The sequence below is a fragment of the Apteryx mantelli genome, chromosome 10 (genome assembly GCF_036417845.1).
Source record: "Apteryx mantelli isolate bAptMan1 chromosome 10, bAptMan1.hap1, whole genome shotgun sequence".
Classification (NCBI taxonomy): Eukaryota; Metazoa; Chordata; class Aves; order Apterygiformes; family Apterygidae; genus Apteryx; species Apteryx mantelli.
The window spans coordinates 5,657,711-5,671,782 of record NC_089987.1 but is presented as its reverse complement, the minus strand read 5'-3'; the positions used below and the strand labels follow the sequence as shown (position 1 = coordinate 5,671,782).

Genomic DNA, 14,072 nt, shown 5'->3' with positions numbered 1-14,072 from the left:
ATTCTTAGTCACACTCTGCTTAACAGAGGAGTAGCAGCCTTTTTCAAATGTTCTTTGTCAAGATTTTTACAAAGCCACCTGATGTGAGATGACTGTGTGTAATCAGTGTCTTAGCAGCCATGGTAGCTTCCCTCTGTTGGCTGACAAGGGGTCATGAAAGCAGGAGGAGGCTAGCACCTGAGACCGCGTGCGTGCGTGCAAACAGAAGAGGTCAGTGTTCTTTAAAAATAACATTTAAAGCGTTCAGATTCCATGGAGACGAGCCTGATACAGGAGGCCAGATAAACTGATCTGTTTTTGGTCTTGCTACCTTTGAGAAAACTGATAACAACTCACCATTGCCTAACACGTTGAGCACGGTATCACTTGTAGGTACATTGCAAATCCCTCCTGCCTGGGTTTTGCTTCAGAAATTCAGCTCATTATTTGCCTGGGGCAGGAGTGTCTCTTAGTGTTGTTCATAGTAGCAGTGTACCTCCCAATCCGTCAGCACCAAGTCCTTTGACAGTAGCACATCTCACGCTCTTTAAGCCCCTTCTGCTTGTTAAGCCAAATGAAGATGCAGCACAGCTCTCTGTTTTTACAATGTCTGACATTTCTGGGTGGTAATGCAATAGCAAGAGAACTTCCAAAGTTTTTCCCTTTTGTTTGGCAGTCTGCAGCAAACCGAGACTAGCCATGGTTAATCAACTTTTAGAACCTTTGCCAGAACATTCAAGAAGCATCAGAAAAGATCAAGGCTTTATCCATTTGTTCTTCTGCCCTGTTTTAAATGATGATCCTCCTTAAAATGATATAATTTAATAAGAGGCCTGTTTATATAGAAAGTCCATCTGCATACTCTTGAAGATGAAATAGAGAATTATAAAGGGGATTACAGATGGCTGTGGAATTTGGTTAAGTTGAACAGAAACTGTTAAAGGCCCTACATGATAAGTTACACACGTGCATGCTTACTTTTATAATATTCTTGCTTCTCTGAGAAATTCCAGTCTTTCTGTACTGTAGCAACTGTAGTATTCTGAAGTTTTTAAGACATTTAGAAGCATGTTTTATTTGCTTGAAAATTGATTTACTTGCTCTAGGAAGCGTGTGTATTTTTTTAGCATTTTCTGATTACAGTCAGCTTCGATAGTGCATATGTTTTTAACATAAAGATTGAAGTGGATGTTCTTAAGCGGGGTTTTAAAGTCTAGTTTTGTGGATACGTTTATTTACAAGAACAAATAATATTTAGGGATCTTGATTACGTGTGCAAATTGGTAATTGGCAATCTGTAATATTCCCTTTGTGATTTGGGAAAGCAAAGCTTTAAAAAAAATTACTTTTTGATCTTAATCTGTAGCATAGAGCTGAGGCTATATTTTCAACTCCTCCAACCCACAGCAGGGAGTTGTAGGAAAATCTTTTGAGAGGAAAAAGAAGGGGGGGGGGAAGAGCTTTATGCCCAAACTGAAGCTTTTGGGCATGTTGCTAATCCTGCCTTTTTTCCTAGGTCTGGACTGAATGCTAAAAGAGGCATGCTTATTGGTATGCCATCTCTGAAAGTGTTTAGATTCATTACATTTATTGATTGCATGTCATTTCTTGTAGGATGAGTATCTTGTTTTGCTACTGATGTGAAAATTAAGACTTTGGTCCTGCCAATACTCTTAGCCAGTAGTAACTCTATAGAGCAGACTGCTTGTGCATCCCCAGTTTTGAAGCATTAAAAAAATTTGAAATCATGAAAGGAATCTTGATGATTATTTTATGTTTGTGGAGAATTTTGAGAGACTTTTCTACTGTGGGCACAAGAACAGAAACTCAGACTGCTGCAAATTAATCTTCAAATACTGAGTCATTTCCCCTGCAAGTATTAAATAGCCATAGCTCCATTGAAACAAAGGATCTGCACTTCCTTCTTGATCAGCTGAGTACTTGCTGGTATTAGGGGTCCCATTTACTGCTCAGTATTCTCGCCTTTAATCTAGATTTCAATAGGAATGCACCAGGACTGGCAGTATGTGACCTAATACGCAAATATGATGGAATAGTCAAAAATTAATTTTTTAATATATATTTTAAAACTGTTATAATGGCCCACCATGATACACCATTTGTTGTCCTTTCCTCAAAGTGCTGATATGCCTTATTAGGGAAAAGGATTCCAATATACATGTCTAGACATACACATTTCATGACTCATGCTGGAATGTACCTCATGCCCCTGCTATGTGATATGGCTAGTTACATGGTAGAGGTTGAGTTTTATTTTTTCAGTGTTTTCTTAGTTACTTACTTTGTTTACAGAAATATTTTATAACACTATAGAATGTGTTTTGGAAGGAAAAAAAAACTCTTCAAAATGAAACAATCAACACAGTTTTGTGGGATGTGTCTTACAATTTATGCTGATTTCCAATATTCTTTTGAAGGAAAGTGAAGAAGAGCTTTATTCCTCATGTCGGCAACTTCGAAAGCGCCAGGAGGAGCTTAATAACCAGCTGTTCCTTTATGACACCCATTTGAATTTAAGGAATCCAAACAGAGATGCTATATTGAAAGAATTCAATGTGAATGAGCACAAACTACAGATATATCAAGAGACATGCAACCGAAGGTGGGTTGATACTCATTCTCCTTTCCAAAGCAGCTCTATCTAGACATCATGTATAGCAAAGAAATCTCAGATTTATTAAACCAACAGTGATATAAAGAGTGGCCAGAGTGGGATGAGCATATCTGAAGCAAGAAAGGGCTGCAATGAAGCAAGGCTGGGCTGCAAGGCTGGGCTGCAAGCCACTAGAAGCCTGCAGACTTGGGGATATGTTTGCTCAGTGAAATCTGTTTCAGTGAGCACAGTGAAAGATGAAATCCTGGGAGTTTATATTCTTCTTTTCTCCTGCTTTCCAGATCATACAGCCAAATAAATCACCTCACTCTTCCTACACGGTCCGAGTTGTGCCCCTGCAAGTGTGTCATTAGCGTATTAAATATGTGGGAACAGAACACACTTCCAGGTCCACCAAGCACAAAAGATAAGAAAAACAGTTAGTTGTAACAATATGGAACTGTCAGTTAAGCATCAATACGTTATCCTAGGCCTAGGGGAAAGGTATTTCTCCTTTGCCTGCCACCTTAGGACTGGGTGTGAGGGAGACAGAAGTTTCCTGTACTGGGAGGAGGTCTAGAACAGGTCTTTAGTCCTTCCTGAGCCTATGGGATAGGGTGGGAAGAAAACTTTTCTTTGAATGTATTTACCTTTTTTAAATATGTGCTGATCAGTCACATGAGTCATCACTGGTTCATTCTCATTTACTGGGGAAAAATTGCAGTACTTGGTGCTGATATATTATTTGCTGTTTATATCTAAGTGAACTGAGCTTGCTACACTGTTTTTCTCCTAGAAATGCCTAGATTTGACTTTTTCTTTTCTTTTCCCTTAAGATTAAAGGAGAAGAAAGTCAGTAATAGCAAATTCTACTCTTAGAGCAATCATTCTTCGGTGCATGCTTTATGGAGCAACTCAGGAAGAGATACTGATTTGTCCTGGTTATCCTATTCAGTGAAGGTCTCATCAGGCTGAATGAATAGAAGAAGAGGAGGAAAGATGGGTTTCCATAATAATTTCTTGTTATAAGAAAAACTGTTTTTATTTTTCATTCATAATAATTTATATTCTGTACAAAGCATACTCCCTGTTCAGGCCAGATTTTCTGTGTATTCAAGGTATTATTTGCATCCAGCATCATAACTTTAGAGTCATGAGGAAAATAACAGCAAGATGTTTAAAAGTTGAGGACATGTGGTTGGCTGTATGTATTTGCATAAATCTCACTTCTCCTTATCGATACCTGAAGTACAAGTACAAATCATCTACTGTATTTGTGTATGCAAGATATAGATGAGACATTCACAACAATTTGTATGCATGGAATCACATCACTTTCATAACCTGGCTCCTTAATCTTAAATGGTAGTGAGTTTTTAATTTATTAAATGCTGTAATAGCACTTTTACACCAGCATTGTCATGTATGTTACAGTACCCAAGGCAGCAGATTGTACCTCTGACACTGTATAAAACATTTTGGGCAGCTAATAGCTCATACTGTATTGTCTCTTGTTAGAAGTTTTCTTCTATGTTTTTGAAAACCAGAGAATGTGTTAATTTTGTTAAACCAAATATCTTCTGAGACTGTAGTTGTGTTTTTCCTGTTGAACTCTGTGTAACGGTTTAAGAAAAAATGTGTGAACCTGTGTTGTATTACATAAAACTTCAGGGCAGTGGAAGGAAAAGTTTTATTGTATGTGCTAGGAGCTCTTTGTTTGCAGAAAAGAATATTTCAAACTCTGAAGAGATTTATTTTGGTATAGTATCATCTTGCAAATACTTTCAGCTCCTAATGTGCTTAGAAATGAATTTTTAACAAACTGTCCATTTTTAACCTTGTAATTCTGCTTAGACAATAGCATCAAATGACAGAGTTTTCCCAAAAGGTGTCTAATTCAAGAATGATTACACGCACAAATCTAGAGGTACATCATTCTTATGGATTTAGTCAAACAAAAGGCATTGAGTTACAGATCGGAAAACTTGCTAGATTACCAAGTTTGCTTTCCTGAAAGAGCAGAACTAAAGTCTTTGGATGACACGTCTGAAATCAGATGTCATGATATGTGTACACGTTGGTTCTTCATGCTAGCAGTATGTCATTAATATGAAATTCCTAGTTGCTTTATCTCTACGTGGGAGGAGTTTTGCTACTTGTATGTTTGACTTTACCTCTCAAATGTGTGCAGAGGAGTTCAGTTCTTCAGTCTAAGTGACAGCCTGAGGCAAAAGATGTTGCATACATATAGTGCTGTATTTCTGATCACAGAAGGCTTGCATGGATTTGGGATTCGTTGCCTGGTGAAGCTGCCTCAGCAGTTTTCAGTTTCTCTTGCTCCCCGCACAGACTTGCGTTGTTTCAAGATGCACTTAATTGATGCCATTGTGCATTCACAGATGGTGGTTCAAGGAACCCCCCTGAGGTTTTAGTTATTCTGAAAAGACAAGGCTTGTCTGGCTTATCTTGAGATGAAAGTGCTATATTAGTGTGTCTCACGATGGGGTGGCTTCTGTAATGTGTTCCCCACCCTCAATTAAATACCAGAGGGCAAAGCTAAAGGTAACTCTCTGCTTTTCTTTTTCCTGCTAGAAATTCCTTCAGTCCCCAACTGTGATTGAACTGTACTTTAAAAAAAAAAAAAAAAATTACATCAGCTGTGGATTTGGGACGTAGGAGCTGTACCTAGACTGCTGTGTAAGGGTGGGCTTATCTGCAGTACCCATGTGGAATGGGATGATCCAGTTGCTGTTCCTGGGGGAGGATCTCTGCTGCATATGCATTTTACAGCATGCTCCAGGAGGTGGTTAGTCTGTCACATCATCAGTCCCGGTGCTATCTGTGCCATTCAGCAGCCTCCATCTGTCCCATTTGACTTGGTGAGAATATCACGTTGTTGGTGTTGATTGGACAAGGTGGCCCAAGGCCCTGCCTGGAAGGTCCTGAATTTGTTGTTACGGATGGGACATGATTTATAGGCATTTGAATACCAGCTAAGTTTGGACTGATTACAAAAATATGAGACTACAAGTTGCTAGGGCTAGGGAAACCCTAGAGGTCCAGACTGCTGTAATATATATATATATATATATATTTTTTTTTCTTTTAAGCTCAGTTCTAGAGCAGACATAACCAAATTGCCCCTGTGGATCACCTGTCCTGGCTTCTTTTGTTATCTATATTCCTGCCACAGAGCAGCCATTGTATGATGAACATGAGTGCCTGGTGCTGCTGCTGTGCAAATACCTGAGAATTAGCAGATTTTACAGTCCTTCAAAGAGTCCTGTGTACCTTCTCAGGACATAAATGATGTTGAAAGTTGTAAGAAGTACTCCTCAGCATTTATGAAAATCTATTTCATTTTACAGTTAGACTTTTTCCCCCTGAGTTTAAGTGTTATATTTGGAAGGAAAAAACTGCATTGGCTTTTTTGTTGACTTGCAACTAATGGGCAAGACGTAATAACTCTCTGCTTGTTTCTTGCATTCTGTGTTTTAACTCCTGTTACCAAAAAAAAGCCACCTCTGAATTCTTTGTCAGGGCAGACTTTGTAGCAGCTTTTTTTCATAGCACTGAGACTGTTCTAATATAAAAATAGGTTTGAATGTGTGTGCTAATTTTATAATCTATGAGGAAAAACATTTCCAGGTTTTTGAAGTTAACTATTTTTTAAATTATGTTCTCATAGAAACTGTTTTAAATTTGTAAAATGTTATTTTTAATATATAACTTTTGATAGCAGTTATGTGAATGATGCCAGATGCTTCTTTGTTTAAGCGTTGCTCATTGAATTTTGCAATTTAAAATCACCAGTGATTTCAGCCAGTATGAGTGAATTCTTATTGAAGAGTGGTCTGCTAGTGTGTTATGTTGTGTTCTCCTAGAGGAGAAGGCTTCCTTCCTGGAGGAAGGACACTTATGTGTGTTAAAGATGAACTGACATTGTTTTCATAGAAATCATTATTATTACACTTCATCTGGATACAAAACAGGCATGGAGGGAGGAAAAGGCTGAAGATCACATATAACCCACAACTCCTAATCTACCTTATTCAATAACAAGTGGGTATTGACTTCTGTTATAGTGAGTATGAGATTTGTATCAACTTAAAGAATAAAGTCTGAACAAGGCAAAGACAAAGTCTGTAGTAGTTTGGAAGAACAATAATCTTGATGTTCACCATAAAATTATATTGGCATGTTTTCTGCCTATGAGGTCGCCTTAATTGCATGGACAGAAGTGCTGTGGGGTGAACGCACACTATGTTCATGTTGTGAATTTTAAAATGTTTGAAGTCTTGTGAGCAAAATTTTTCTAAGTCTTTTAATTAAAAGTTATATGCATGTTGAGCAGGAGTCATTATGAGCTATCTGTGGCCTAGGTCATTCAGGAGGTCGTTAGATGAACCAAATGGTCTTTTATCACTTATTAATTTTTGAATATTGGTGTGCACAACCTTTGAAAGTCAAAATGAGGGTGGCCAAAATGTTGTCTCATTCTTTATGGGGTTTTTCTTTGTTTTTTTTATTGTCTGTGTTCTTACTTTTCACCACTGCATCTATAAGTTTCTCTGCTGCAAACATTTTTAAGTGTTGCAGTTTTTAAACTAACCTTCCTGATTACTAGATAGCTAATGCAGTCTCACTATGATTATCTTTGAATTCTCCAAACTAGTTGTGAAGAACTGAATGCAGCATGGAAACTGAAGTACAGTTACTTCTGCTGTAGTCAAATGTCAGCGTTTTCAAGTGCAGTCTAACTAGCTGACTTTGTTCCAGACTGAAATTCCATTTGGTTTGTTAGAAATAGAGGATAAATATAATGAAAATCATCCTTCTGAATTGGTCAAGAGCCAAGATTTTCTTCTCTTCCATAATGGTATTTATAAATAAGTATAGCTATTAGTTTTAAAAGAATTTGAAGCCCAGTTCTATTCATTGCTAATCTACATTCTTAGGTACTAGTCCCAACAAAACGGAGAATCCTGAACTGACTTAAATAAAGCAGAAGTAATTTGCTTAACACTTGTGCATTCCTGAATTGTAATTTAGTCCCTAGATCTTTTACAATATGCATAAACTACCAGTGTTTAGGACACTTTACTGTGAAGATCACAGAAAAGTTTTGGTTGGGTCACTTAGAAAGTGACTTAGCGAGTTAGACTATAAAAATCCAGTCTACTCTATGGGTGATTGACACTTAAACTTTAAAAATAAATATATCCATATATACATTAGAAGTATTAGCTGTGTGCATCTGGCAAACATTAGGTTTACATTGACATGCCATGAATGTGAGATTAAGCAGCTGCCAAAAAATTCTTATGCTGTTCACTTTAAACATCAGTATCACTCTTTATAGAGAGGCACATATCAATTGTTGAATAATTTTGAAGCAGTAAAAACTGAAGCTGTGCTGTATTTTCAATTCTGCTTTTTCAATTTTTAGATGAATTTCTAGTAATTCACTTTCAGGAAAACAAATAATAGATTAAAATTTGGAAACAGACATAACACTTAAAATTCATTACCTTAATTTTCACAGCTGCTCATGCAGTATTAATAATAACAAATAAAAAACAAGGAGAAAGAATTCACATTGTAAAAAGCCTAAAATGGAGCAGCTGTGACTGTCTTTGTACCTATGTAATTTTCAAGCCACTTTAAAATATCTTAAGCCACACATTTCCTGTTTGCATTTTGAAAAGTAAAAGAGGGAAAGTATTTCTTCATGTCTCTGGTAGTCAGGACTCTGCTTTGTTTACTAGATGGAGCTGAATGACAAGATATTACTGAATGTACCTATATACTTATATAGTCTGGGGTAGCCATTGCCAAGCTGCTGCTTATTTGTTTCTCCTAATTAGGCCCAATTTAGTACCCTGTACTCAAGCAAAAGTCGTGAGCGCTTACTACAAATAATGCCTCCTGTTCTGTTACCAGTGGAAAGTTCTGTCCTTGACTTGATGACTTGAAAAGCTTCATGTGTTGTGGGCAGCTTCTGTGGAAGGATGAACTGTTTTTTTGGGGGGGCGGGGGAAAGGGGAGAAAAATCCATTCTCTTTCATGTTGTGCATGTGGGCAAAACTACAGTTTCTGCTGCTATGCTGATCCATATCCCATCTGCAATAAGGCAGCAACACCCTTGGACAGGACAGTGCTACTGGCACAGCTTTTTTAATGAGGAAGGAATGGTCTCTTTTTTTTTTCTTTTCTTTTCCCCCTCCCCTTAGCTGTGCACATCCAGCTGAGCTTTGCAGATTAAGCAGCACAGTGGAAAGGATACTAGTTTTTTAATGTATTTCCATTGTGGTTATTTATGTATTTTGTCTTACTCAAGCAAAAACTCTGCTGTGCTCCAGTTCTGCTGGATAAGGCATATAGATCCAGTCCTTTAAAATGCCCTTACATACGTAATCCAACTGACATATATGGACCTATTCACACTTAGCACCAAGTAGTTTCCTTTCCAGTTGTATCTAAAAAGCTATCATGGACTTCAACCTCAGCCAGCAATAACAGCACAAGTTTTGGCTTTGCTTTGGGACCCTCAGAGATTTTTCTACTGATGCCGCCATTGAGACAACTGCGAATAGCAGTAGCAGCTTTTTATTAGAACTATCACAATTCCTCTGGAACACAGGAGTTCTGTTCTGCATCTTAAAAGATTATCAGTAAATGGTCTGCCTTTTACAAGACTGTCAGCATGAAATACCAATATTATGTTTCTGTGCAACAGGCCTGTGCAATTTTTTTTGAACGTGTTTTGTCTGTTGCCTCTGCTGGCATCAAAATTTCTTAATCTATTTCTGTTAATGTTACATCAAAAACAGATGCCTTAAAGCAGAAAGTAACCATGTGACTTTAACTTGAAAAACATTTCTTGTTGGGAACAGTGGTCCAATGCTTTCATGAAGTTACAGCTGCCATTTTTCTTCTTTATTAAAAAGAAAGTTTCTTCTTCATGCAAACTAAACTCTGATGTATATTGATGGCTTTTGGTAAGTGGCCCTTCTGTGATTAACTCTGTAGAACACAGAAAAGCTGTTAGAGGCACATAAGCTCTATATAAAGGAGTACAATGCTCCTACTACAGGAACACAGCTCCCCCAAATCCTCTCAGCTTACTGGCTATTATAGAGAGCAAGGTGAGTTCTCTCAGCTGTCCCTCAGCCTAGATACTAAATTTAGTTTCTCTCATGGTGTACGCACTGGTAAGGGAATGAAGGGGAGGAAAGTTGGATTTAAACACAAAGCATCTAATTATCAATAGTGATTAAAAAAAAAAAAGAACTTCTCTGGAAATGAACTAAAACCTCAAAACCCACCATCTTTGATCAACTAAAAAAAATCTATTTGAACACATGTGGCAGTGCGCTTTTAGCTTGGTTTCTCTTTTTAGCCACTTTTGTTTTCTGAGACTTCTTTAGCAGTGCAGTAGAAGTACTGCCTCTCTGGCTCCTTCTCTTCCCCATTTACATCACAGTAGAGCTTAACAGGACTGAAATAACTGGAACTTGTATAAAAATTAACTTAAGATCAGTGTAGCTTCAGCTAGTAAAATGTAAAGACTAAAGTTTAGAGAGAAGAAAGAATGTGAATATCTTGGAAGACTGTCCCTTTTTATCAAGAAATACTGAGAAACTGTAACACACACAAGTTAAAGGAAAAGAATTTTGTGATCTAACATTTTGATACGAAGTTCTCAGCATCTCTTCCTCTATTAAACTGAAAGAGATGAGGGACTTACTAGAGAAAATCTTATTTTCTGTCTTCTTAAAACTGTCACTCCACAAAATTCAGAGTTCCATTATGTAAAGTGTTTACTACCCTACTACAGAGACGAAGTTTTGTTCAAATGGTATCAGGTGTTAAGGAAATACTCATAAAGGCTAAAAATATTTTATAAGCAGTAGAACATAAACATAAGCACTTATCAAAGGTCCTTGATAGACTGTTTGTTTAACCATTCTCAAATGCAGGGAAAATAATGGTTGTTATTTATGAATGCACTTTAGCTAACTCATTCATTTGAAACAGGCATATTTTGCAGTTAGAAAAATCTACAACTCTGTGCTGCTTCAAGCACTTTGCTATAACTTAGATTAACTATTGTACATTTTCCAGAAATAAGTCAGTTACCTCAGAAAAGCATACCAGAACATATCCACTTAAGAAGTAATGCATTTATTTATTGTCTAACAGTTGATCTAGCAACTCAGCCAGGTTCTTAGTTAGGCATATATGCATCCAAGCTCAAAAGCATAATTTAGTTTTAGAATGTGACCAAGAAATAAGTTTATTCTCCTCTGGGTCATGTAGCACAAACTTGTCAGAAATCAAAACTATAATGCTACCAGTGAGGAAGAAGGGTCATTTGTTCCATACACTGTACCTGAAAATAAAATGCTATTTGCAGTCGTACTGAACTTCACCTTGTTTGTGATGGTCTGATCAGTTTTACTTTGAAGAACTGTGTATAAAAATAACACGTTTTTACTCAGCAGTTCTGTTCTTTGGGGACAGAACCAGTAAAGATATTTACCTGAATGGCAGAAATGCCCTCCCCACCCCCCTTTTGTTAATTATCTGTCAAAACTAAGAGAACTGGAAAAATATAACTAAATTCTGTCCTGCATACTCAGTGTTTCATCTTTCAGAGTGAAAATGTAACTGCAGATGGAAACCATGAAACCAACACAGCAATCAACAGCAACACCAATCCTCCACACCTAACAAGACAGTTAATGGTATACTTCCTTGGCTTTGCTCCACATCCCTGAGATCTAAACCACTCAACTACTTCATTTAGGTTAAACTGCTGAGGCTTGTACCCCAGCTCCTTCCTGGCCTTCTCCATGCTAAAATAGTGTGTGACACCAGTTTTGTAAACTTCTGTGCGAGTGAGAAGAGGCTGAAAATTATAAAGATGACCTATAAGAAAATGAGCTACTTCAGTAAGGAATGCAAAAAAATAGACAAGGGAGAGAGGAAGACGAAGAGTTGGGAATTTGTAACCCAAGCCTTCTACTAAAGGTCGGAAAAATTCAAAGTTATTTATTGGTCTGCCATCTGAAATAAAATAGGCTTGGCCTGCAGCTATGTGCCCTTTGTTGGCTTTGAGGGCCTCTGAGGCAAGGATATGAGCCTGAACTAGATTATCTACATGTACAAATTCTACTAAACTAAGAGGATCTCCATATACAAATTTAAACAATCCCCTTTCAATGTAACTAACTATTCTTGGAAGATGTCTTTGCTCTCCAGGCCCATAGATGCCTGCTGGTCGGAGAGCACAAGTCCTTAATACACCTTTCCCATCTCTAAGCTCAGCACCATTTGCCTCCAGCACCTTCATTTCAGCTAAAGATTTGGTCCGGGAATAGTGATCTGGATGAAGGTGAAGAGGTAGATAAGGCAGAGATTCGTTCCCATTTTCTATAATCTGGCCCCCAAATATCACATTATATGTACTTGTATAAACCAGACTCGACACTCCAGTGGTCTTGCAGGCTTGGATAACATTTTCTGTGCCTTTCACGTTAACATCTTCTATGAGTTTTCGGTTCAGCTGCTCCCTGCCAGACATTCCATAGGAAGCGATATGGAATACGCAGATTACATCTCTAAGAGCCTCTTCCACTTCTGAGAGACAACAGACATCCCCCTGCAGGAACTTTATTCCTTCCGGCACAGTCTGAATTGGCTTCACGACATCAAACAGAATCACATCAACTCCCTTTTCATATATGGCACAACCTAAACTAAAACATGATAGAAACCATATGTTAGTATACATAGCATAATGATGGATGAAACATCTCTCTTGGAGGCAAAAGAAACCTATTAACTATTTTAGTACCACATTTTTTGCTAATCAGTTTTTAAAATATTTAAATATCTACTATGGGGAAGGTTTAACTGTGAAACTTTAGGCACTGAACTAGTTCCTTCAGGCTCCAGCTTTAAAAAAGGGGGAGGCAATTCAGAGCAGAAATAATGGAAGTGCTTTCAGCTGTCTTTTGGAAGAATCTATCTATTTCTTTCCTTCTGTCTCCTACAAATCAGCAATAGCAAACCTTTTAGATGTAAACCCTTAGCCAACTATATTAAAAAAAAAAAAAGCATATCTTATTGGTTTTGTGCCATTCCAAACCTGACAGCACAGTAGGCTGGTTTTCAGTGTTGTGCCTGAAATTTATGGAGAGAAGGGGATTAAGTGAGATGTTTCTAAGTTAACTGCAATGAATACTTTGCCATATGCCCAAACTCTACGCTTAAGTCACAGGTATAAATGCAGGTATTTACACAACAGATAAATCTGATAATCCTCCCCTTTCTTTCCTACAACTGCTGTATTTCTATAGTGCTTAAAGGGGGGCAGTGGAGAAGCTAACCAGGCAGGAGACGGCTGGATATCCTCAGGACTTTTCCTGCTTTGGGTCATGACCGCCACCGCAGGAACTCCTGCCTGCAGCTGCGACCCAGCGCGAACAACCAAGACGGGGCGAGCGAGAGGGCGCCGCCCGGACGCCCGAGCCGCGCTTCCCTTACTTTTCACATTTATTCTTAGGTGCCACTGTTACTGAACGCACTAACCGGAAGCCAAAGTAACCGCCTCCTCCGGTAATCAGAACTGTTTCCTTGGCCATGTCTTCTGGTTCCGTCCTCTTCCCTTTGGCACTATTTGCGGAGATCGACCTAAAAGGCACGCAGTAAAAACGCCCCTGAGCAGCAGGAAGAGCTTTAACGCCTCCGCCCGCTCAGCGACACTCCGCGTCGCGCCGCTGCGGCAGGGCGACCGCCGCCTCCCGCGGGCGGGAGGGTCCCCGCCGGCCCGGGCTCCCCTCACCGCGCCCGCGCCCGCTCCTCCGGCCCCGGCGCTGCCGCTGGGCCTCACGGGAAATGAAGTCCGCGCCCTCCTCCCCGCGGCGGCCGCGCCGCAAGATGGCGGCGGTTTGGGCGGGAAGCGGCGCCGTGACGGCACGGCACGGCCTGTCCCCCCTGGAAGTACCCCGCCGCCTCCCTGCGCCCGCAGCGGGGACAACCCCGTGGGGAACGGGGCTTGGATGGCGGCCTGGTGGAGGCTGGCGCTAGCCGGGCTCTGCCCCTCTCCGCGTCTCTGGGAGAGGCCGCCTTTCCCCTCCCGCCTCCAAAGGTGTTTGCCCCGCGTTGGGTTGTCCCTTTGAGCTGCTTTAAACAACGGGGAATCCCGAACTGTCTTTGATGTCTAAGCCTTTTCCAGCTGTGCCAGATCCCAGTGTTCGTGCTTATAAATTAAGATAAAAATGACTCTCTTCTCTTTCCCGCCGTTCCGGTTGTCTCTAGTTGGGGCCCTGTGCTGAGTGCACACCCTAATTTTGTAAAAAGCCGTTAGCGTTTCCATAAAACAGAGTGGACCGTCGTTACAACCTCACCAGGAGCCCGCCTTTAAATGCCTGTTCCCCATACTTCCCCACCGCTGGGAATCCGAAAACGA

The 14,072-nt window shown here is 39.5% G+C and overlaps 2 protein-coding genes across 4 annotated transcripts in view; one reads left to right on the top strand and one right to left on the bottom strand.

Moving 5' to 3' along the window:
- Positions 1-6,943, top strand: part of PLCG2 (phospholipase C gamma 2) — a 70,539-nt gene extending 63,596 nt beyond the window's left edge. For all 3 annotated transcript variants that reach the window (XM_067302430.1, XM_067302428.1, XM_067302429.1), the window contains 2 exons: positions 2,418-2,602; positions 3,430-6,943. In XM_067302430.1, the coding sequence (XP_067158531.1) occupies positions 2,418-2,602; positions 3,430-3,472 (228 nt within the window). In that variant the 3' untranslated portion in view covers positions 3,473-6,943. The remainder of the gene's footprint in view (positions 1-2,417; positions 2,603-3,429) is intronic.
- Positions 6,944-10,481: 3,538 nt separating this feature from the next.
- On the bottom strand, positions 10,482-13,463 carry SDR42E1 (short chain dehydrogenase/reductase family 42E, member 1). Its single transcript, XM_013941259.2, has 2 exons — positions 13,193-13,463; positions 10,482-12,357 (listed from the first exon to the last, which is right to left on the bottom strand). The coding sequence occupies exons 1-2, from the start codon at positions 13,243-13,245 to the stop codon at positions 11,250-11,252; spliced, it is 1,161 nt and encodes a 386-aa protein (XP_013796713.2). The 5' UTR covers positions 13,246-13,463; the 3' UTR covers positions 10,482-11,249.
- Positions 13,464-14,072: the final 609 nt, after the last annotated feature.

What these genes read in the sequence shown, in the direction of transcription:
- SDR42E1 (XM_013941259.2), bottom strand. Translation starts at nt 13,245, where the DNA reads ATGGCCAAGGAAACAGTTCTGATTACCGGAGGAGGCGGTTACTTTGGC. An exon ending in GGCGGTTACTTTGGCTTCCG is followed by an intron (nt 12,358 to 13,192) that starts GTTAGTGCGTTC and finishes ATCATGTTTTAG; the next exon opens with TTTAGGTTGTGCCATATATG.